Below are 26,201 nucleotides of genomic sequence, written 5' to 3'. Positions count from 1 at the left end.
TAGGTAACTATTGTATTTGTCTCTCATAAAATATGAAATTTTACTAATCTAGTTTGAGTTGAAGTAAAAAGTTATTTCATCTCTGTGTTTTAAAGTGGCATGCAGAGATCCAAAGCCTTAAATCAGTGCCTTGAAACAGTATTCAGCTCCCATAACTATTCTCACATTTTACTATTTCATTTCTAAATTTAAAATATTTTGAAGTGGGATTTTTTTGAGCTAATCTACAAAATATTGTGCATGTCAACTCAAAAGAAAAATATCCAAAACAAATACCAATTTACCTGTTGTCAATTTACCAAATTAAAAACCAAAACTGTGAGGCTGACAAAGTATTCAACCCATTTGTAATTATTACACTAACTTTCCTCCGGTACAATACTGTTTATTACCTTACCAAAATCACCCAGTTTGTTGTTGTAGAAAATTGGGGGATCACCTGTTTTCAATGAGTTCATAAGAATAAATAGCCCCCCTCTCTGTCAGGTCTAATGGTATTGTAGATTTTCAATAAAATGAAGACAAAAGTGCATTCAAGACAAGTCAGGAAGTGATAATAGAGAAGCATAAACCTGGGGAAGGGTAGAAGACCATTTCAAAGGCACTGAACACACCTCAGAACTCAGTGCAGTCCATCATGAAAAAATAGAAAGCTATGAAATGGCAGTCACACAGCCTAGGTCAGACCACCCCTTCTAAACTTAGTTGCCAGAGAAGAATGGCACTTGCAAGAGAGGCTATTGTGACAACAACAGTAACTGAGTGAGCTGCAGATGGAGATGAAGTTCATGGCTCCACAATCTCTAAGGCCTTGCACAAAAAGGGTATTTTTAAGTGGAAGAGTGGCAAGGAAGAAGCCCTGGTTTAAAAAAAAAGACATATCCTTGCACGTAAAGACTTTGCAAAGCATCACTTAGAAGATACTGTAAAGAATGTGGAAGAAGGTCTTGTGATTGGATGAAACTAAAGTGGAAATTTTTGGCCTCAACGCTAACTGGTAGGTGTGGCATTAACCTAATATTGTGCAGCAGCCAGGAAGCAGCATCCCTACTGTAAAGTCTGGTGGAGGTAGCATCATGCTGTGGCGATGCTCTTCAGCAGCAAAGACGGGAAATCTGGTCAGGATTGATGGAAAGATGAATGCTGTTAAATATAGAGAGATCCTGGATTAAAAATCTGCTATCCTCTGCCAGAAGCCTAAACTGTGGAGAAAGTTCATCTTTCAGCAGGACAACAACCCAAAGCACACTGCCAGAGCAACCATGGAGTGGCTTCGAATGAAGAAAATTGATGTCCTTGCAAGGCCTGGTCAAAGTTTGACCTTAACTCAATCGAACATATCCAGCAAGACCTCAAGATCTCTGTTCACTGCCACTCCCCAACTAACTTGGCACAGCTTCAGCAATTTTACAAGGAGGACTGGGAAAATATTGCTCTATTGTGCAGAGCTAATAGAGACTTATCCAAAAAGACTGCTAGCTGTAATAGCTGCGAGTGATGGTTCAACTTAGTACTGAGCAAGAGAGGATGAATACTTTGAATTGCTGACATTTCAGCTTTTGAATTTTTAGTTGTTTATGCTTTACAATTTTTGGTTTTGGGGGTTTTGTTAGGGAGGGGGATAGAAGCATGTTATTCACACAAAAGAAATTTCAGTTAACTGGATCAAAATCCCTGGTTATAATACTCATTTATGTGAATAAAGGGTTGGGGGCTGAATACTTTTACAAAGCACTGTATAGACAACAAATTAGGCATTAGTAAAAGTAATTTACATTTGTTTTTCTCTGTTGGGACACGGGTTAATTTTGCTTAAATGTCAGCTTATACAACGTTAACCTTCATTTAGCTTTTGAATTTATTTTAACTTTCAGCAGAAATTTCCCAGTGGTACATTTTTCTAGCAATGATAATCTATTTGCATGTCAGTCTCCTGCTGTGCTTTATTTTTGTTTTCTTTTGGTTCTGAAATGTGTCTTTATGAGAACAGCTCACAGAGATTTGTTTCTTTCCTCTCGTCTTTACTTATCATCCTTATTCACAAATAGATTTTCTTAGAATGCCCTCTGCCCCCTTCCTCCCCTCTGAAGTTGATGCTTGGTGTCTGTGCATGAAAGGAAAATTTATTTTCCAACCAATTTGTTTTAGTGGTGACAGACTTGCATAATATTATCCTAAGGGCCACGTTCTGGAATGTTCACTTTTGGCATGTTCTTAATGAAGTACTCTACGTGTACTTTCTAGATATCTTGAAGAGTTTCATAATGAACTTTCCAAATGCAGTCACTGCTGTAACATAGGAATCATTGTAAGTAATACACTGAAAGTTTGATTCAGTAAATAACAGGACAGCAAATCTTCTGGTACTTTATCTCACTAAGTCCGGTTGAGGAATAGGACTTCTTATTCCCCTTCCACTGATCCGAATTAACACCTTTTCCTCAGTAATCAATGAATACCAAAAAAAAAAGGCAAGAATATATATGGAAATCATGACTTTTCAGTTGTTTAAGGGAAAAAGATTTGGATTCTTGGAAGCTGTTGTTTCTGAGCAAAATGTTCTGATGTAGAATAAGTGGATCTCTTTGCTAAGGGGGAAAATGTTTTTCCCCTTAGCAGGCATTTATGACCAGAGGATGTAGATTTAAGATAAGGAGACTCTGAGGGATTGGATGAGGAATTTCTTTCACCCAGAATGATGTTGAAATTTAGAACGTGCTGGACCTGGAACAGAAGTCCAGAGCACTTTAAATGCCATAGGGTAGAGAACTATGGGCTATGTGTTGGAGAATGGGATTACTATAGATACTTGGTTGGCATGGAAACACTGGGCAGATAGAGCTGCTACCTTGCAGCTTTACTAGATGCCTTCAGCCCTGACATCGAGCGCTGTTCAGTTTGCACATTTTTCTTTGAACACATTATTTTCCTCTGGATGTTCTGGTTTCCTCCCACATCCTAAAATTACATTAGGTAGCTATCTGCTGAAAATTGTTCACAAGTGTATGATTAACTAGTAGAAGAATCTGAGAATGGAGTGTGAAGTGTTCAGGTAGAGTGGAGTAGAGGCTTTGATGGGAATGTGTGGAGAATAAAAGGAGATTTCTATAAGTTGGTGCCTGATGATCAGCATAAATTCGGTGGGTTGAGGGACCCTTTTCATGCAGTATAATTTTGATTCTGTGACTTTGACTTTCCTGACACCATGTTCAGAAGTGGAGATATCAATTGTTGGTTCCTTAACATTCAACTCTATAAGCATCTTTGTAGCCTACAGCTAGCAAGTCCTGAAAACATTTGGGTATGAGCTGCTGACTGGCAAAATAACATTCTCAATATGCCAGACACTGGTTATTTACAAAAAGAGAGAACTACCTGACCTGCTGTTGACATTTAGGACCATTACCATCACTGAAATCCACCACCGTGAATCTTCCGGGACTCATTGACTGGCCAGAAGCTGAACTGGGTCATTGGCATGCACATTCTGATGTGCAAGAACTTTGTATCAAGTGACACCTCAGAGTCATCAACTAGGCCCAGGATGATGGAATAATCTCCCTTCTCCCCCCCACAACTCTCAGGAAGCTTAATGTTATCCTGTTCAATTGGTACTGCTTTGATTCCCTACCCCCCCCCCCCCCCCCCCCCGCTACTACTGCACAATGTCTACAGGACAAATCATATTTAAATTGTACTGTTCTTGTATTTTGCCTTGGTTACTGTGATAGCACCTTGCAAGCATGCATGTTCTGTCGGGGGGGGGGGGGTGAGATTCTGGTACATGATAAAACTGCCACCTGAATATTCCATTCCAAGTTGCATACAATCTTTGTTGGGAAATATTGTTTTTAACTATCACTCTCTTTGCTGTCTTTGATCAATAGGACTAGGGGGGGCAACTTTACCAGAAGTTCTGCTGTGGTCCAAGAAGTGGTTTATCATCACTTTTAAATGCTGTTAATCATGGGCAATAAATGCTGGTCTTGCCAGTCATGCCCAGATGGCAAAGCAAAAGAGAAAATACAAACAAATCAGATCATGTGGCTATTTGGCCTCATTTCAAAACTTCACTGTACCTTGGCACAGAGTCCTGATGAAGGGTCTTGGCCCGAAATGTTGACTGTTTATTCCTTTCTGTGGATGCTGCCTGACCTTCTGAGTTCCACCCATATTCTCTTTTACTCTGGATTTCCAGCATTGCAGAATCCCTTGTGTTTATCATTTCAGAAATGGTACCAGTTAATGAGTGCATAATAGAGGCCATACTTAAGGAAGCAGGCAATCAAAATAGTTTTCTATTAATTGTCAATGTTACTTCTCCATGTTGTGGAATAATAAGTATAGAGCTTTATGTTTGACTTTAGGTTGGTACTTCTCATCTCAGCAATGCTGATGCTAATTTCAGTGTCACTGCTGAGGTTGGTGAAGGTTGAGTACAAGGGTATGAATTTGGGTACAGTATTTACAATCACCTGAGATGACTCTGGTATTCTCCCTGACTGCGCCCCCCCCCCCCCCCCCAGCTTACTGAAGGGACAAGTTTGTCGTTTGCTTGAGCAAAGCTCCTGATCTGGAATTGCGTACCAGACTTGTACATTTCAAAGTCTGTCCGAAGTGTATCTCAGATTAAAACATGAGATTTTAGTTTAGGATGAGCCTCCCAGTTGAGCATGTGTGGAATTGCATCATTTTGGTGCTATTGGTGAAAATTTGTTGGAGAGTGGAGATGAAGATACTGAATCAGAATCAGGTTTATTATCACCGGCATTCTTCATGAAATCTGTTAATTTAGCGCCAGTACAATGCAATACATGATAATATAGAAAGAAAAAAACTTAATAAATAAGTAAACACGAGGAAATCTGCAGATGCTGGAAATTCAAACAACAACACACACAAAATGCTGGTGGAACACAGCAGGCCAGGCAGCATCTATAGGGAGAATCGCTGTCAATGTTTCGGGCCGAGACCCTTCGTCAGGACTAACTGAAAGGAAAGATAGTAAGAGATTTGAAAGTAGTGGGGGAGGAGGAAATGCGAAATGATAGGAGAAGACTGGAGGGGGTGGGATGAAGCTAAGAGCTGGAAAGGTGATTGGCAAAAGTGATACTGATCTGGAGAAGGGAAAGGATCATGGGACGGGAGGCCTCAGGAGAAAGAAAGGAGGGGGGGAGAACAGGCAAACAACTAAATATGTCAGGGATGGGGTAAGAAGGGGAGGTCCAAGAAGTAAGAAGTCCAACGTATAATTCTCTGTAACTTCCGCCACCTCCAACGGGATCCCACTACCAAGCTCATTTCCCCCCCCCTTTCTGCTTTTCGCAGGGATCGCTCCCTACGCGACTCCCTTGTCCACTCGTCCCCCCCATCCCTTCCCACCGATCTCCCTCCTGGCACTTATCCTTGTAAACGGAACAAGTGCTACACCTGCCCTTACACTTCCTCCCTCACCACCATTCAGGGCCCCAGACAGTCCTTCCAGGTGAGGCGACACTTCACCTGTAAGTCGGCTGGTGTGGTATACTGTGTCCGGTACTCCCCGTGTGGCCTCTTGTATATTGGTGAGACCCGACGCAGATTGGGAGACCGTTTCGCTGAACACCTACGCTCGGTCCGCCAGAAAAAGCAGGATCTCCCAGTGGCCACACATTTTAATTCCACGTCCCATTCCCATTCTGATATGTCTATCCATGGCCTGCTCTATTGTCAAAATGAATCCAAACTCAGGTTGGAGGAACAACATCTTATATACCAGCTGGGTAGCCTCCAACCTGATGGCATGAACATTGACTTCTCTAACTTCTGTTAATGTCCTTCCTCCCCTTCTTACCCCATCCCTGACATATTTAGTTGTTTGCCTGTTCTCCATCTCTCTCTGGTGCTCCCCCCCACCCTCCTTTCTTTCTCCTGAGGCCTCCCGTCCCATGATCCTTTCCCTTCTCCAGCTCTGTATCACTTTTGCCAATCACCTTTCCAGCTCTTAGCTTCATCCCACCTCCTCCGGTCTTCTCCTATCATTTTGCATTTCCCCCTCCCCCCTCTACTTTCAAATCTTTTACTATCTTTCCTTTCGGTTAGTCCTGACGAAGGGTCTCAGCCTGAAACGTCGACAGCGATTCTCCCTATAGATGCTGCCTGGCCTGCTGTGTTCCATCAGCATTTTGTGTGTGTTGTTGTTTTAATAAATAAGTAAATCAATTGCAGTATGTGTATATATGTTTTTTTTAAGCAATTAGGTTAAAAATAGTGGTTAACAGAAATAATATTTTTTAAAAAGGTGAGGCAGCGTTTATGGGCTCAATGTCCATTTAGGAATCATATAGCAGAGGGGAAGAAGCTGTTCCTGAATCACTGAGTGTTGTGAGAATTGTGAAAGAAGCCTTCACTGCATATGACTGAAGAAGCCTTTAATTAGGTTGATAAAAACAAGAAGCTGTGTAGTTTTATGTTCCCAGCATTTCCCCACAACTGTATTGATATCTTGAGGTCTTGTTGGAAATCATTTTAAATAGCAGCACACTTTGCAGTGGCAATGATTAAGGATTTTGTAGCTCAAGGGACCCAGCAGAAATTTAACTTGCAGGAAGTATGGTCCACCACAAGTTCTGAAAGTATGGAAAACCACACTGAATTAATCCAATGTGATTGGGCATAAGCAAAGAGGGAAAACCAGAGTTATTGATAATATTTACCGTGGATTTAATGTATTTTTGAAACAGCATTCTTGATGTATTTAAATTGAAGAAAAGAATGAACTACCGTAATTGCAGTTTCAGTTTTTCAGTATCACCAGAAAACTGTGGTTTTAGGAGGCTTTGATTCAGAATTGGTAGAGAAAATGTCAAGGCTTGGTTAATTTGTTGGGTTTGCATGTGGGCCATGTACAATACTGAGTAATTTAAGAGATCCGGAGGGGTGGATCAAGTTAATCATGATTTGATGTATAATGTTTAGTAAGTGTTTATTCTGTGACTTGCTTGATTGTCTTATGAAGGTTGGGTTTCATAGTTTTACTCCTAGTGGTCTTTAATCATTTGTCTATTCAGTTCAGAGTTAGGTAAAAGTTCGACTTCTAAACTTGCCTTTTTTATACGTTCAAAATTAGTGCAGCTTTGCACTGTTGCTTATTATAATGATCAGGTGCTAATTTCTAGATGTAGCCAAAAGTTGGAAGAATTGATGTGTGCTCATGTTCGCTATGAGTGTTCACAACTTCACACTTTGTTTTCTTAAAATTTTGATGACATAAAGAGATTCACCACGCCATGGATACAAACCTTTGGCTCCAAGCTTAGGTGGCATCGCTGAAGCTCTGGGGATTGCCATGATATGCTTGGAATACACTACACTGCAGTGACTAAAATAGAATTTTTAAATATTTTATTTATCTGCACTTCACTCTAAATGAGTTATTCTGTGAAGTACCAAGCTTTTCCTTTATAGGCATTATTGCTTTTCAATAAATGGAGTATATCTGTCCTGTGGATTCTCTTACTCTGCACAGTGTTGCAATGTGACTTGTTGGTAATTAGCTCCGCTTTAACATCATGTATTTTGTATGCTGGAGTTGTTTGAGTGGTTGCCATTTTGTCTGTAGAATTTAAATGCTTGAGAATATTTCATTATTGTGAAATTATGGGTTCCGTTAGTGGAATATAATGTCTTTTTTACTGTTTAGGTATTAGTTTTCTCATTCGTTTTGTAAAATGAAAAAAATTGGACGCCCACTGAAATGATGAAACATACACGATATGCCCTGGAGGTACTTGCCATGAAAAAACTTAAATTTGTGTAATTTCTTCTCATATATTTTAACATCTTTTTAATATTGTACATCATTCAATTCTGAGTGAGCAAAACATACAGGATGATTTATTTGGTTAGCATGTGTTACCTCTGGCTTGTCTTTTATAATTGCATTAATTTTGAGATTATTCTGCTTGGCTCACAAAATGAGATTATATGTAGTCACCATGTTCCTACTGTAGTCATCAAGTGCCTAATAAGCACAGACAACCCTCTTGTGAATCATTTGCATTTATTCACAAGGAACACCAAAGATGCCTAACAGAAAGAAGGACACAAGTGTGTTTTAACAACTTTAAGCTCTTTTTTTAAAAAAAGTAAATAAAATTAACCACAAAATTCAATTTGCAATTAGAAGGAAATGGAATAAAAACTAATTCAATATAATGGGCCCTTATCTGTCAGAGAGATGTTATTGTAACAAAATGACTCAATCTGTGGGAGCAAGGGAGCACATGTTATAAAATAGTTTGATGGATAATAAATTTCATTTTATGTATGGTACCATTAACACACGATGTCACAAGTGATAACCAGCATTATCAAATACAAATGCACCATTATAAGGTATGAGAGCAGAAGCCGGCAAAGTTGGCTTCTGAATAAGAAGTTGAGAGGTGGTGAGATTTAGAGAGGAGATTCTAGGGCTTATTCCAGTTAGTTAAAGGTACATTTAGAAAGTGACAAACATTGTTTTTTGTTGAAGAGCCTAGACCACAGAGTGTAGAGAAATCTGAGGGTTTGGAGTCTGAGGTTGGGGAGGCCATTGAGAGATTTGGAAATGAGTTTGAGAATTCACTAATTTTGGTCAGTGAACGTAGAGGAGAGAGCTGAATGGATATTGGTGGGATCAGTAATGATATAATGGAATCATCGTATGGCCAAGTTCATAATGTGGGAAAGGTCTTTGAATTAGCCAATATTTATGAAAACAAAATAATGTGTCTTCCAGCTGAATAATTAGACATTCTGACAACTCACACAAAATGCTGGTGGAACACAGCAGGCCAGGCAGCATCTATAGGGAGAAGCACCGTCGACGTTTCGGGCCGAGACCCTTCGTCAGGACTGGGTCAGTGCTTCAGTGCTAGGACAGTGCTTCTCCCTATAGATGCTGCCTGGCCTGCTGTGTTTCACCAGCATTTTGTGTGTGTTTGAATTTCCAGCATCTGCAGATTTCCTCGTGTTAGACATTCTGTCTGTTTTTTGACAGAAAGCTCGCTGGCATTGGGAAAATTCTGTACCTCCCTCTGCAATGAGTTCCTTGACTTCTTCACCAGGAGACCACAGTCAGTGCAGATAGGAAATAACATCTTTGCCTCACTGACTATCAGCACTGGCCCATCTCAAGAATGTGTGCTTAATCCACTGCTCTACTCTCTGTACGTTAATTTTGAACATGGCTCTACTTGTCCAAAATGTAGTTTTTATTTACTCTGTCATTCTTTATTATAAACATTGATAATTGAAACTTTTTTTAAGGCAGGGACTCTATATGCTAGAAATAGATGAGTACATGTAATCTGTGAAGGTAATGAATTCGGTATTGACATTCAAGATACAGAATTTGAATGATGCAGCAGACCTTTAGAGTGGAAATGAATACAAGAGAATTTCAATTTATATTTGCAGATTTCTACCTTTGTCACCTGGTAATGAGAATCAATAGAAGTAAAGTAGTTTGGTGGAGAGGATAGGAATTAAAGTTAATCTTTTTCCTGAAGATATTCCTTTCATCAAATGGCAACTATCTGATTTTTTTCAGTCACAACTTCATCCTTTGGTCTCAATTTCCTATTCAATTGAATGGTCCGTTCATTAATTAATGATGAATGAAAGGAGCCACCTACCAGTTGTGGTTTCCCCAACAGAAAATGGTTATTTCCTCAGATTAGAATCAGAATCAGGTTTTTTATCACCGGCATGTGATGTGAAATTTGTTAACTTAGCGGCAGCAGTTCAATGCAGTACATAATCTAGCAGAGAGAGAAAAAAAATAATAAAATAAAACATAATAAATAAACAAGTAAATCAATTACATATATTGAATAGATTATTTAAAATGTGCAAAAACAGAAATACTGTATATTGAAAAAAGTGTGGTATTGTCCAAAGCTTCAAAGTCCATTTAGGAATCGGATGGCAGAGGGGAAGAAGCTGTTCCTGAATCACTGAATGTGTGCCTTCAGGCTTCTGTACCTCCTACCTGATGGTAACAGTGAGAAAAGGGCATGCCCTGGCTGCTGGAGGTCCTTAATAATGGAGGCTGCCTCTAAAGATGTCCTGGGTACTTTGTAGGCCAGTGCCCAAAATGGAGCTGACTAGATTTACAACCTTCTGCAGCTTCTTTCGGACCTGTGCAGTAGCCCCTCCATACCAGACAGTGATGCCATCTGTCAGAATGCTCTCACGGTATAACTATCGAAGTTTTTGAGCATATTTGTTGACATGTCGAATTGTTTCAAACTCCTAATAAAGTATAGCCGCAGTCTTGCCTTCTTTATGACTACATCAATATGTTGGGACCAGGGTAGATCCTCAGAGATCTTGACACCCAGGAACTTGAAGCTGCTCACTCTCTCCACTTCTGATCCCTCTATGAGGATTGGTATGTGTTTATTTTCTTTGTTTTATTATTTATAATATTTGAGTGGTAAAATATAAAGAGTAAATTTTTAAAAATTGTTTTCAGTTGACAATAGGACTTGCTCAATAATTTTCTTTTGCATGCCTTTGGCCTTAACTGTCTTCATATATTTATTTAATTTAACATAACTTTCAGCCAGCTTCTGTGGCTGTCTTCATTGCACATCCTAAAGTACCACTAAATTGCTGTTAAAAATAATATGGTAATTTCAAAGTACAAATAGTTGTCAATGGTTTCCCATTGCATATTTGAATATTACAGTGGGATTAGAAGGGCAAAGGACATCTTTGCCAAGGTATTGGTAGGAATGGAGTTCTTGCACACAAGGTGGAGGAAAACGATCTATTTCAATGTGGAAAGAGCATCTGACTAAAAACACAATCTGGATGCTTTGCAACACACAGGAAGTACTGGAGGAACTCGGGTCAGGCAGCATCTATGGAAAAGAACAAACAGGCAACATCTCGGGCCAAAACCCTTCTTCAGGACTGAAATGGGAGGGGCAAGATGCATGCATTCACTCTTTGAGTGCCCAGTCTTGAATTCTGTTTTGGAGAATTAAAACAGTGGGTTTGGAAACTTTTAACACAATGATAGTTTTTAGGTGATGTCAGTGTTCAATTTTTTAGTGCTTTGTGTTGGCAAATTAAATGGACAGCAGTAAATGTCAAATTTATTTAATTGTTTTGCAGTCTTTTCATTGAAGAATGGCTAGTGGGACTGAAGATGGCCACATAAAGAAGCGGTTTGTAACTGAGGCTGAATTAGAGGAAAAGCGCAGAGTGAGACAGGAAGAATGGGAAAAGGTTCGAAAGCCTGACGATCCTGAAGGTACAGCACTGTGTTCTGAGATGTTTTTGTGTACCTGACCTTGTGAAGAATATGTAAAAGGGTGTGGAGCAAAAACTTCACAATTTGCTGATTGTCACATTGACACAAGAGGTGCTGTTACATTGAGGAACCTGCTCATTTTTTTCCATTTTGTGTCCTTTGTTTATCCATGTCGCTTAATTATTTTTGGTATTGCATTTATTAAAGAAGTAATCTATTCTGATTGTTAAATTGGATCTGAAACCAGGTGCAAAGGTAAAAAAGTAGAAGTAACTAATTTTAAAGGAATAGATGAGACAATGAGCTAAATCCTCTTCACAAACAGTTGCTATTTCAATTATTATTAAAGACATTCATTTCTGGTTACTACTTTTGATTAAACTCTTAAGTGTTGCTTTGAAGGCAGCTGTTTTATGCAGTGGTTTTGTGACCTGAGAGGCAGACAAAATAACTTGTGTTGCTTCCCCCCCACCCCCCTTTTTTTGTTGGAGATGCCAACTACGATGTTACACCTGTGACCAGTGTTGTTTTCAGTGAGACAGTCACTATTCGTTGTATTGAAGTTGCATTGAAAGATCATTTACCTGAAACATATAACTTGTTCCTTTTCTCCATATCTTAATACCTCTAAATACCACTCTTCATGTCATCCAACTCTTCAGTTTATGTCGTGATCTGTGTACTACTTGTTCTTTTGGCAGTAAATGTAATCTTCTCAGAGCAATCAATGCTCTTGCAAATCTTTATGTCAACTAGGGTTGTTGCTTCATTGTAATTAGTGTCCACTCTGTTTGAATTAACTTGTTCCAGAACTTAATAAAGCAGCTCAAAACCTGGAACATTGTTAACATTGACAGTTTGATGACAAAGACAGAATTACAGGAGGGAAAAATGCTTACTTTATGCTGTGAAACAGATTTAAATTTTCAGTTTCCATGTTGATTGGAAGAGTAAATAGAATATAAATTTACCATGCTTAAAAAGTCGTATATCAGCCCTTGAGAGTATGTGTGACTATGGCAACTGTCCAAAATCATCCTGATAAGATATTCCTCTTGATCCATATCCAACTGGCAACACTTCTCTCTCCATCAGGAAGGGAACTTCTTCTTCAGTTCATTAATGAAAAATATGCTCATGTTAATAGTTTGGAAATTCCTTCCCACAGTGCAGTCCACTGCTGAGCAACTGTCTTGTCCTGTGTTTTGCTGGCTAGTCACTGAAAGACTTTCCCAACTCTGAGGTTGGTTCAGAGGAGATCCTGATCCCTGGGTTGGTGGGCGGGGGGGGGGGGGGGGGGGGGAGGTGTGGGGAGTGGGAATGGAAGTATGATGCAAGAATAAAAGCTGATGGAACTTGGGTTTACATTCTTGTAAAGAAGTTACTGCAATTAAGAAATTTTGCAGGGGAAAATATAATTTCACAGTGAGCATACTAGGTTTTAAAACAATATCCTGCTTTTGACCTCTTGTTTAATCTGGAAACTAATCCCCTGTAAAACATTTCTCCTGGTATTATTAACAAATTTTTGAAGTAGTCTGAATTTGCTCCTGTGCTCTTCACTTTGGAAATGCTGGTTTAAGAAACAGACACATTTTGCTGAGAACTAGACTCTTTACAAGAATTTTGGAAATGCATTACTCTTACCAACAGATAAGAAACTCTAATTCATTTCAATCCAGCTTCTTTGATTATTGTGCCCTGAGTCCATAGACTATTTCCCATTAAGTTGTTGACTTTTGTTATCAATGTTTTGGCCTCCAGTTGAATGAACAGACTTGTGTTTCACAGCTTCACTTTTCTTGCTGTTCTGACAATGGAGGAAATTCATGGCAATGCTCAGAGCAGTTCAGAGTGAAGATATGAGCAGCACTGTGATACACTCAGTGGCCATTTCTATTAGTTACCTTCTGTACCTGATAAAGAGACCAGTGAGTGTATGTGCTCATCTGCAGCTGTAGCTTATCCACTTCAAGGCTCGAAGAGTTGTGCATGCAGAGGTACTCTCTGTACACCATTGTTGTAACCTGTGGTTATATGAGTTACATAGAACATAGAATAGTACAGCACAGTACAGGCCCTTCGGCCCACAATGTTGTGCCGACCCTTAAACCCTGCCTCCCATATATTCCCCTCCTTAAATTCTTCCATATACCTGCCTCTTAAATTTCACTAGTGTATCTGCCTCCACCACAGACTCAGGCAGTGCATTCCATGCACCAAGCACTATCTGAGTAAAAAACCTTCCTCAAATATCCTCCTTGAACTTCCCACCCCTTACCTTAAAGCCATGTCCTCTTATATTGAGCAGTGGTGCCCTGGGGAAGAGGCACTGGCTGTCCACTCTTATCTATTCCTCTTAATATCTTGTATACCTCTATCATGTCTCCTCTCATCCTCCTTCTCTCCAAAGAGTAAAGCCCTAGCTCCCTTAATCTCTGATCATAATCCATACTGTCTAAACCAGGCAGCATCCTGGTAAATCTCCTCTGTACCCTTTACAATGCTTCCACATCCTTTCTATAGTGAGGTGACCAGAAATGGGCAGAGTACTCCAAGTGTGGCCTAACTAGAGTTTTATAGAGCTGCATCATTACCTCGCGACTCTTAAACTCTATCCCTCGACTTATGAAAGCTAACACCCCATAAGCTTTCTTAACTGCCCTATCTACCTGTCAGGCAACATTCAGGGATCTATGGACATGTACCCCCAGATCCCTCTGCTCCTCCACACTACCAAGTATCCTGCCATTTACTTTGTACTCTGCCTTGGAGTTTGTCCTTCCAAAGTGTACCACCTCACACTTCTCCGGGTTGAACTCCATCTGCCACTTGCTCTCGCCTTCTTGCCAGCTTGAACCAGTCTGACCATTATCCCCGACATCTTATTAACAAGGTGTTTTCACACACACAACTGCTGCTCACTGCATGTTTTTTGTTTTTCACACCATACTCTGTAAACTCTAGAGACTGTTGTGTGTCAAAATCCCAGGAGATCAGCAGTTTCTGAGATACTCAAACCACCCTATATGACAGCAAGAATCATTCCATGGTCAAAGTCACTTAGATCATACTTCTTCCTCATTCTGATATTTGATCTGAACAACAACTGAACCTCTTGACCATGTCTGCATTCTTTTATACATTGAGTTGCTGCCACATGATTGGCTAATTAGATATTTACATTAACGAGCATGTGTACAGGTGTACCTAATAAAGTGGCCACAGAGTGTACTGTTACCAGATATGTACCTCTCTGTTCATCCAATCTAGTGCATTATATTCAGAACTTAGGCATATAGTGTGATACCATACTCTTAAGAATTGCATTGTAAAATGACCAACAATGACCATTCTACTGAGTAGTTCAAGCACTAGTTTGATTATTCAGGTGACAATTTTCTCTTTACATACAACTTTAAAATACAGAGGTCTGGTTTGAAAGATTTTATTTGCTCCTCACACTCCCAGCAACTGCTAGTTGTTGAAATAAATTATTTATAATATTTGTATTGTGCTTGATGTGAAGTTGAACTTCTGATCCAATGACTGCTATTTGTTATGTCTGATTATTAAGTCTTTATGATATCCAGCTCTGCAGATTACTTTTGAAGATGGCTGATAAAATAATTTGGCAAAGACATATTTGATAATCAGCTAACAAAGTAAACTGCAGACAGAAACCGGTCTGATCTTGCATGGTATTCCAGGATGCTGGAGTGAGTGATTTCACAGTAGCTTGTTTTTAGTGCTCGTATTCTAAGAACTCAACTGATTTTTTAAAAATTAAAGTAGATAATGAGCATTTTTAATTATTTGGGCTTCTTACAATATATCTTGGCTTTGGTAAAATTAAATGGCATGTCCTTTCCATCATACTGACTAAGTGCAGTGAATTTTATGGAGCTGGTCCCCAGTGTAAAATTTTAAATTTGAGTCGTTTTTGTTAATGCAGCAAATGATAACTGATCTCTAAATTTTGCTCATTATTTATTTTATACCTTTTAATATAGCATCTTCCAAAGCAATGAGAAGTGTTAAGCAAGAATCTAATTAGCAAGAAGAAGCAAGAACTGGAGAAAGAAATTAGTTGGAGAGCAAGGAGACAATTGGATTGTGTAAAGGGAAAGAGTGTTTAAAAGAAGCGAGCAGGCACAGTTGGTACATTTTGCATTTCACTTTTCCCGGGGAAATATTGGATTGTTCACAATTATGCACTTGGCAAGATCAAATAAAAAGAAGTTAAGTTTAAGTGGAGAGGCCACTGTGTAAGTGGGTCAGTGTTAGAGTGGGGAGTTGAGACTTTGCCTCATCGAGGCTTTGATGAGGAGAGGCATGGCTGTAGACAGATTTTTTTTTGTTATTTATCCTTTCTTTATTTTTTTATAGCTTATTTAGAACAGTGGGGATGCCAGGCGGGATAGTAGAATGCTCTTCTTGCAGTATGTGGGAAGGCAGGTAGACATCCAGTGTCCCTGAGAACTGTATTGTGGAAATAGATCATGCGGATCCAGTGAGTGAAACAGAAGATACAGACTGCGAGTGAGCACATTAACAATTTATTTATAAATGAACAGTAAAACATTAAACTGGGCATCTAGCTAAACAAGTGCTTGTAGACACGCGCTTGTTCAGCTAGATGCCCAGTTTAGGACTATAATACCAAATATACCCTTTTTAACCTGTTTAAATTAACAGCTAACACATTAAATTTCCCCAAGTTAGAAAACTGCAGAACTAAGCATGCTACAAATGAGTACTCAACTAAATAAACGCAGAGGGACAATCTGTGTCCACAATGCTCTTTCCCAGTGGTTCTTCAGTGCTGGCCGCAACTTCAGCCTGAAGCAAGCCCTAGAGTCAAAGGAAAGAGACGAAGTCTCTCGCACCTGCTATTCTTATACCCCCGAGGCACCCAGAACTGGAAACTGGTGCTGTGACACACAAGGTGACCAATGGGAAAGAACTACAGCATCCTTTGAATGGACCAATCAAGGGCTGACACAGTGGAAGTGTCTTTTGACCGGTGAATAAGCCAATCACTCATGTGACAATGATTAATGCTGCAGCTTCTAATGAACTGTGTTCAGGAGTTGGAGCTGGCACTGGATGAACACTGTATCGTTTGGGAGGGTGAGGGGCTGATAGATGGGACATACAGGAAGATAGTGCACCCAAGGTGCAGGACACAGATAAATGGGTGATTGTCAGGAGGGGATAGGGGGATAAGCAGATAGTGCAGAGTACCCCTGTGGTTGTTCACTTCAACAACAGGTATACCTCTTTGGATGCGGTTGGGGGGGATGACTTAGCAGAGAAAAGCCACATTGGTAAGGTCTCTGACATTAAGTTTGGTTCTGTGGCTCAGAAGAGCAGGGGAAAAGAGAGACAAGCTTTAGTGAAAGTGGATTCATTAGTTAGGGGAGCAGAAAGGGGATTCTGTGGATAACTTGGAGATTCCCAGGAGGTATGTTGCCTCCTGGGTGTTGGGGTCAGAGACATCTCTGATTGAATCCACAGCATTCTTAAAGTGAGAGGGTAAGCAGCCAGAGGCCATGGTCCATATTGGTACCAATGACATGGGTAGGAGGGGCAGTGAGGTCCTGCAAAGTGAGTTCAGGGAGTTTGGTGCTAAGTTAAAGGACAGGATTTCCAGAGTTGTTATCTCAGAATTGCTACCCATGCCACATGTTAGTGAGAACAGAAACCATACAGTTTAATACATGGCTACGAAGATGGTGCAGAAAGGAGTGTTTCAGATATTTGGAGCAGTGTGCTCTCTTTTAGGGAAGATGGGACCTGTTTGGAAGAAATAGTTTGCACCTGAACTGAAGGGAGCCAGAACAGATAGTGGAGTGGTTGTGGATAAAGATACTGTATTCCTACATACAAAGTCAGGAATCAAAAGATTGAGCATGGTGGAAATAATGTTCTGAGCTTCATAAATGTCAAAGCAAGGAGTATTGTTGGAAAGGCAGTTGAGCTTAGGGCATTGATCAGGACATGGAGTTATGACATTGTAGCCATTAGTGAGACATGGTTGCAGGAGGGCAGAACTGGCATCTTAATGTTCCGGGGTTCTGTTGTGTTAGACATGATAGAGTGGGAAGGATTAAAGAAGAAGGGGTGGCATTAAGAGTCAGGGAAAATGTCAAGACAGTGCTCAGTCAGGACTGACTGGAGGCCTCATCTAGTGAGGCTTTATGGGTAGAACCGAGGAGTAGAAAGGTATGACCATGTTAATGGGATTATACTGTAAATCACCCAGCAGTCTGCGGGATTTAGAGGAGCAAATTTGTAGGGAAATTGCAAACTGTTGCAATAAATCTAAGATTGTGATAGGTGATTTTAACTTTCCACATATTGTATGGGACTCAGTCATAGAGAAGTACAACACAGAAGCAGGCTCTTTGGTCCATCTAGTACATGCCAAGACATTTAAATTGCCTTGTCCCATTGACCTGTAGGTGGACCATAGTGCTCCCTTTCCCTCCCATCCATATACCTATCCAAACCTCTCTTAAACATTGAAATCAAGCTCACATAGACCACTTGCGCTGGCAGGTCATTCCACACTCTTGTGACCCTCTGAGTGAAGAAGTTTCCCCTCATGTTGCCCTTAAGATTTTCACCTTTCACACTTAACCCATGACCTCTGATTGCAGTCCCACCAACCTCAGTAGGAAAAGCCTGCTTGCATTTACCCTATCTATTCCCTTCATAATTTTGCTTACTTCTGTCAAATTTCCCCTCAATCTTCTATGTTCCAAGGAGTAAAGTCCTAACCTATTCAATCTCTCCTTATAACTCAGGTCCTCCAAATGCACATCTTTGTATATTTTCTCTGTATCCTTTCAACCTTACTTAATCTTTCCTGTAGGTAGGTGATCAAAACTGAAGACACAACTCTAAATTAGACCTCAGCAATGTCTTATACAACTTCAACATAACATCCCATCTCCTGTACTCAATACTCTGATTTATGAAGGCCAATGTGCCCAAAGCTTTCTTTATGACCCTATCTACCTGTGCCACCACTTTCAATGAATTATGGACCTGTTTTTCTAGATCCCTTTGTTCTATCTACTGCACTTCTCAGTGCCCTACTGTTCACTGTATAAGACCTACACTGATTGGCCCTGCCAAGTGCAACACCTAGCACTTTTCTACATTAAATTCCATCTGCCGTTTTTCAGCTGATCCAGATCCTGCTGCAAGCTCTGAAAATCTTTCTCACACCCCTAATCTTAGTGTCATATGCAAATTTATTCATTCAGTTAGCCACATTGTCATCCAGATTATTGATATAGATGACAAACACCAATGGACCCAGCACCAATCCCTGCCGCACTCCATTAATCACAGACCTCCAGTCAGAGAAGTGACCATCCACTACCACCCTCTGGTTTCTCCTACAAAGCTAATGCTTAATCCTATTTACTCTTGAATGCCAAGAGAATGAACCTTCCAGACCAACCTTCCATGTGGAACCTTGTCATATGCCTTGCAAAAGTCCTTGTAGACAACATCTACTGACTTGCCTTCATCAATTTTCCTGGTAACTTCCTCCAAACACTCTAAAAGATTGGTTACACATGACCTACTGCTCTAATACAGTGAAAAGGCTAGCTGGAAAAGAGTTTGTTAAATGTGTTCAGGAAAGTTTCCTTAATCAGTACACAGAAGTCCCAACCAGAGTGTAATACTGAATTGCCTATTAGGGAATAAGACAGGGCAGAAGTTTGTGTAGGAAAACATTTCATAATGCCATTAATTTCAAGGTAATTATAGAAAAGGATAATTCTGGTCCTCGGGTTGAGATTCTAAATTGGAGAAAGGCCATATTTGATGGTATCAGAAAGGATCTGAAAGGGTGGATTGAATAGCTTGTTTTCTGGCAAAGGTGTCTTTGGTAAATGGGAGGCCTTCAAAAATTAAATTTTGAGAGTACAGCTTGAATGTTCTCGTCACAATACAAGGCAATGATAACCAGTTTAGAGAATCTTGGTTTTCAAGCGATATTGCAGCACTGCTAAGAAAAAGAAGGAGGTGCATAGCAGGATAGGCATGCTGGAGCAAATGAGGTACTTGAGAAGTACAGGTGTCCCCTGTTTTTCGAACGTTCGCTTTACGACACCTCGTTGTTACAAAAAACCTACATTAGTTACCTATTTTCGCTAACAGAAGGTGTTTCTACTGTTACGAAAGAAGGCAGCAAGACCCGAGCAGCCAAACTCCTCCCCCGGTACTCCATTCTAGCCGGCATCGCTTAAACACGTGCCTGTGAGCATCTGCGCTTTATGTCGATTTATTTTGTGTATCCGTTAGCAAGATGAGTTCTAAGGTATTTGAGAAGCCTAAAAGAGCGTGTAAGGGTGTTACACTTAGCGTAAAACTAGACATAATACAGCGTTTCGATCGTAATGAACTAAGTAAGGATATCGTGAGTTTGGCTAAGGGTTTGTGGAAGTTGACGAAGATGATGTTGAAGAGGTTTTGGAATCCCATGACCAGAACTGACAGATGAAGAGCTGATGAAGAGGAAAGGATAACAATTGAAACTGAATGCAGTAACGAACGGCCCGAAAGTGAAGTCATCCAGGAACAGAACGTGAAGCAATTGCGTGAGAATTTCGCTGCGATTGACCAAGCTGCAATGATTGCAGAAAAGTATGACTTTAATTTTGAAAGGGTACGTAGGTTTAGGGCATATTTGCAGGATGGTTTGAGTGCTTACAAAGAACTGTATGATAGAAAAATGCGCGAGGCTAAGCAGTCAAGCATACTGTCATTTTTCAAGCCTTCTACAGCAGACGACGAACGTCGACCTTCGACATTATGGCAGGCAGTCATAGAAGAAGGTGACCTGCCTGCCCTGATAGATAGATAGATAGATACTTTATTCATCCCCATGGGGAAATTCAACTTTTTTTTCCAATGTCCCATACACTTGTTGTAGCAAAACTAATTACATACAATACTTAACTCAGTAAAAAATATGATATGCATCTAAATCACTATCTCAAAAAGCATTAATAATAGCTTTTAAAAAGTTCTTAAGTCCTGGCGGTAGAATTGTAAAGCCTAATGGCATTGGGGAGTATTGACCTCTTCATCCTGTCTGAGGAGCATTGCATCGATAGTAACCTGTCGCTGAAACTGCTTCTCTGTCTCTGGATGGTGCTATGTAGAGGATGTTCAGAGTTATCCATAATTGACCGTAGCCTACTCAGCGCCCTTCGCTCAGCTACCGATGTTAAACCCTCCAGTACTTTGCCCACGACAGAGCCCGCCTTCCTTACCAGCTTATTAAGACGTGAGGCGTCCCTCTTCTTAATGCTTCCTCCCCAACACGCCACCACAAAGAAGAGGGCGCTCTCCACAACTGACCTATAGAACATCTTCAGCATCTCACTACAGACATTGAATGACGCCAACCTTCTTAGGAAGTACAGTCGACTCTGTGCCTTCCTGCACAAGGCATCTGTGTTGGCAGTCCAGTCTAGCTTCTCGTCTAACTGTACTCCCAGATACTTGTAGGTCTTAACCTGCTCCACACATTCTCCATTAATGATCACTGGCTCCATATGAGGCCTAGATCTCCTAAAGTCCACCACCATCTCCTTGGTCTTGGTGATATTGAGACGCAGGTAGTTTGAGTTGCACCATATCACAAAGTCCTGTATCAGTTTCCTATACTCCTCCTCCTGTCCATTCCTGACACACCCCACTATGGCCGTGTCATCAGCGAACTTCTGCACATGGCAGGACTCCGAGTGGAAACAGACAACGATGAAATGACACCCAGTCTCCTCTACCTCCCACCACCCCAACCTCCGACAACTCAGCCTAATACACCATCATCAGTGTGCTCACTGTCTTCCTGATTCCGGTAAGTGAAACTACACTGGACGTACATTATTTCTACTTTATATAGACTGTGTATTTTTATGTGTTATTTGGCAGCTTCATAGCTGAAAGGTTACTGGAAGGAGTGCTTCTGCCAAGAGCGCTTGCGCCGAGTGTTTCTGCCACGAGTACTGCTGAGTCTTTCTGCTGAGAACGCTTGCGTGAGATTTTCACTACTGTGGGCAGTGCTGCAATAATTGCAGAAAAATATTCCTACTTTATATAGGCTGTGTATTTATCAGATCATTCCTGCTTTTACTATATGTTACTGTTATTTTAGGTTTTATGTGTTATTTGGCATGATTTGGTAGGTTATTCTTTGGGTTTGCAAACACTCAAAAAAATTTTCCGTATAAATAAATGGTAATTGCTTCTTCACTTTGCAACATTCTGGATTACAAACCGTTTCATAGGAACGCTCTACCTTCGGATAGCAGGGGAAACCTGTATAAGAAATGCAAGAGAATACTTAAGGAAATCAGGTGGGCTAAAAGGAGGCATGAGGTTGCTTTCACAGAGAAGGTAAAGGTGAATCATAAGGGCTCCTGCAGATATATTAAGAGCAAAAGGATAGAAAGGGGCAAAATTGGTCCTCTGGAAGATCAGAGTGGTAATCTACATGTGGAGACAAACGAGATGGGGGAGATCATAAATGGATTTTTTATATCCATATTTACTCAGGAGACAGACACAGAGTCTATAGACATGAGGCAAAGCAGCAGTGCGGTCATGGACCCTATACAGATTACAGAGGAGGAGGTGTTTGCTTTCTTGAGGCAAATTAGGGTGGATAATTCAACACGGCCTGACCCTGTGGGGGTAAGTACAGAAATTGCAGGGGCCCTAACAGAGATATCTTAAAATGTCCTTGGCCACGGGTGAGGTGCTAGAGGAATGGAGGTTACCTAATGTTGTTTCATTGTTTAAAAAAGACTCCAAGAATAAACCAGGAAATTACAGGCCAGTAAGCCCAACATCAGTAGTGGGAAAGTTATTGGAAGGTATTTTAAGGGACCAGATATGTAAGTATTTGGATAGACAGGGACTGATTCGGGATGGTCAACCTGGCTTTGTGCATGGTAGGTCATGTATAACTAATCTTGGAGTTTTTCAAGGAAGTTGCTAAGGAAAGTTGATGAAGGCAAGGCAGCAAATGTTGTCTACATGGATTTTAGCAAGACATTTGACAAGGTCCTTTATAGGAGGTTGGTCAAGAAGGTTCAGTTGCTTGGCATTCAGCATGTGGTAGTAAATAGGATTAGGCATTGGCTTTGTGGGAGAAGCCAGAGGATGGTAGTAGATGGTTGGCTTTCTGACTGGAGGCCTGTGACTACTGCTATGCCACATAATTGGTGTTGGGTCCATTGTTGTTTGTCGTCTATATCAATGATATAGATGATAATATGGTAAACTGCATCAGCGTATTTGCGGATGACACAAAGAATGGGGATATTGTACAGCAAGGAAGGCTGTCAAAGCTTGCAGCAGGATCTGGACCAGCTGGAAAAATGGGCTGTAAAATAGCAGATGGAATTTAATGCAGACAAGTGTGAGGTATTGTACAAACCCCATTTCCAGAAAAGTTGGGATATTTTCCAAAATGCAATAAAAACAAAACTCTGTGATATGTTAATTCATGTGAACCTTTATTTAACTGACAAAAGTACAAAGAAAAGATTTTCAATAGTTTTACTGACCAACTTAATTGTATTTTGTAAATATACCCAAATTTAGAATTTGATAGCGGCAACACATTCAACAAAAGTTGGGACAGAGGCATGTTTACCATTGTGTTACATCATCTTTCCTTTTAATAACACTTTTTAATCGTTTTGGAACTGAGGATACTAATTGTAGTAGATTTGCAATTGGAAATTTTGTCCATTCTTGCTTGATATAAGACTTTAGCTGCTCAACAGTCTGTGGTCTCCGTTGTCTGATTCTCCTCTTCATGATGCGCCATACGTTTTCAATAGGAGATAGATCTGGACTGGCAGCAGGCCAGTCAAGCACACACACTCTGTGTCTACAAAGCCATGCTGCTGTAGCCCGTGCAGAATGTGGTCTGGCATTGTCCTGCTGAAATAAGCATGGACGTCCCGGGAAGAGACGTCGCCTTGATGGCAACATATGTCTCTCTAAAATCCTAATATATGCCTCAGAGTCAATATATTAACTCATGCATGCATGCAACATACATGCAACTCACCCATGCTGTGGGCACTGATGCACCCCCATACCATCACAGATGCTGGCTTTTGCACCTTTCGCTAATAACAATCAGGATGGTCGTTTTCATCTTTGGTACGGAGAACTTGACGCCCGTTTTTTCCGAAAACTAGCTGAAATGTGAACTCATCTGACCACAGCACATGGTTCCACAGTCTTTCGGTCCATCTGAGATGAGCTCGGGCTCAGAGAACTCGCCGGCGTTTCTGCATAGAGTTGATGTATGGCTTCCTCCTTGCATAATACAGTTTCAAGCTGCATTTCTGGATGAAGCGATGGACTATGTTAAGTGACAATGGTTTTCCGAAGTACTCCCGAGCCCAGGTGGCTATAATTGTCACAGTAGCATGACGGTTTCTTAGGCAGTGCCGCCTGAGGGCTCGAAGATCACGCGCATTCAACAGTGGTTTCCGACCTTGCCCTTTACGCACTGAGATGTCTCTGAATTCTCTGAATCTTTTCACAATATTATGTACTGTAGATGTTGAAAGACCTAAATTCTCTGCAATCTTGCGTTGGGAAATGTACCTTTTGAACTGACTAGCAATTCTCTCACGAATTTTGGCACAAAGGGGTGAGCCACGACCCATCCTTGCTTGCAAAGACTGAGCCTTTGATGGACGTTACTTTTATACCCAGTCATGATACCTCACCTGCTACCAATTAGCCTGCTTAATGTGGAGTCTTCCAAACCGGTGTTACTTGAATATTCTGTGCACTTTTCAATCTTACTTTAACTCTGTCCCAACTTTTGTTGAGTGTGTTGCAGCCATCAAATTCTAAATTTGTGTATATTTACAAAATACAATTAAGTTGGTCAGTAATACTATTGAAAATCTTTTCTTTGCACTTTTGTCAGTTAAATAAGGTTTCACATGAATTAACATATCACAGATTTTTGTTTTTATTGCATTTTGGAAAATATCCCAACTTTTCTGGAAATGGGGTTTGCATTTTGAGAGGACCATCTAGAGCACGTCTTACATGGTGAGTGGTAAAGCACTGAGGAGTGTGGTAGAACAAAGAGATATTGGAATACAGGTCCATAATTCATTGGAAGTGACATTACAGGTAGATAGGGCTGTTTTTTAAAAAAAGCTTTTGTCACTCTGGCCTTCATAATTGAGTACTGGAGTTGGGATGCTGTGTTGTAGTTGTATAAGACGTTGCTGAGCCTAATACGGAGGTATTAATGTATGCAGGTTTGGTCACCTACCTCTGGGAAAGATGTAAATAAGATTGAAAGAGTGCAGAGAAAATTTGTAAGGATGTTGCTGAGACTCGAGGACCTGAGTAACAGGGAAAGGTTGAATGTGTTAGGACTTTATTCACTAAAACGTTGAAGATTAAGCGGAGATTTGATAGAGGTATACAAAATTATGAGGAGTATAGATAGGATAAGTGGAAGCAGGCTTTTTCCATGGAAATTGTGTGTGACTATAACTAGAGGTCATGGGGTTAAGGGTGAAAGGTGAAATGTTTCCGTGGCACATGAGGGGGACTTTCTTCAGAGGGTGATGAGATTTTGAAATGTGCTCCCAGCGCAAATGGTAGACATGAGTTTGACTTCATTTAAGAGAATTTTGGATAGGTACGTGGATGGTAGAGGTAATGAGGCACCCTGGTGCAGAGAGATGGGACTAGACAGATTAATGGTTTGGTATGTGCGAGGTGTCCGAAGGGCCTGATTCTGTGCTGTTCAATATCTCTGAGGTGAAAGTAACGTATGTGCTAAAAGTAATGCCAAAATCTCTCTAAAAATTTGGCTTTCATTTTGTTTCTTCATCAGAACTCTTTTTTAAAAATTTTTTTATTGAATTTTCAAATAGGTTACAGAAAGAAAAAAAATTATCAACCCTTCCCCCCCTCCCCTTAATCCCTCCCCCCTAACATATCCCTATGGAAAAAAAAGAGAAGAAGAAAGAAAGAAAGAAAAAAGAAAGAAAGAAAGAATGCCTGGATATCGGAAGATCCCCACATGCTCCATAGAGTTTATAATAGCTTTAATATGTATATTTATTTCTTTCCCCAGATAACCAATAATTTTATCTTTGGAGCACCTATATATTTAATCCTATCTTTTGTAAATAAGGGCGCCAAATTTTCAGAAATATTTCGTATTTATCTCTTAAGTTATAAGTAATTTTTTCAAGTGGAATGCAGCTAAAAAATTCATTCTTCCAACGATCTATACTTAAGTATGAATCTGATTAACTGCAATAGCCTTTTTGGCTACTGCCAATGCAATTTTTATGAATTCTTTCTGATATTTATTCAATTTGGATTTTGATTTTATCCCTTCAATATCGCCTAGTAAGAATAATGTTGGATTATGTGGAACCAGTAAAACTCTTAAATTTGTCCAAAAAGGTTGAATTTTAAAACAAGACCAAGTAGAGTGTAAAAAAAGTACCAATTTCTTGATTACATCGAAAACATTGATCAGATAAATTTGAGTTTAGTCTATTTATTTTTTGTGGTGTAATATATATTTGATGTAAAAAGGTATATTGTACTAATCTTAGTTAAACATTTATTGTATTTGTCATACTTCAAGACATAATCTTGACCAACTTGTTTCATCAATTTTAATATTCAAATCAGCTTCCCATTTTTGTATTGACTTATGAATTCCTTGTTTAATTGCCTGTTTTTGAATCAAATTATACATACCAGAAATATATTTTTTAATTTTCCCTTTATGAATTAAAGTTTCTATTTCATTAGGTTTCGGCAATAACATTGTTTGACCCAGTTTATCTCTTAAATAAGCCCT

At 40.1% G+C, this 26,201-nt stretch overlaps 1 protein-coding gene across 4 annotated transcripts in view; it reads left to right on the top strand.

The window, feature by feature from the left end:
• The window catches only part of psme3ip1 (proteasome activator subunit 3 interacting protein 1), a 124,161-nt gene that overhangs the window by 20,786 nt on the left and 77,174 nt on the right, over nt 1-26,201 (top strand). For 3 of the 4 annotated variants that reach the window (XM_073069844.1, XM_073069847.1, XM_073069846.1), the window contains exon 2: nt 11,149-11,287. In XM_073069844.1, the coding sequence (XP_072925945.1) occupies nt 11,164-11,287 (124 nt within the window). In that variant the 5' untranslated portion in view covers nt 11,149-11,163. Of the gene's footprint in view, nt 1-7,743; nt 7,766-11,148; nt 11,288-26,201 lie in introns of those variants that run through there. The other variant, XM_073069848.1, reaches the window with a different exon arrangement.

The sequence above is a fragment of the Hemitrygon akajei genome, chromosome 17 (assembly GCF_048418815.1).
Source record: "Hemitrygon akajei chromosome 17, sHemAka1.3, whole genome shotgun sequence".
NCBI lineage: Eukaryota > Metazoa > Chordata > Chondrichthyes > Myliobatiformes > Dasyatidae > Hemitrygon > Hemitrygon akajei.
Note: the sequence above shows the minus strand (reverse complement) of the source record. Positions and strands in the feature narration are given on the sequence as shown.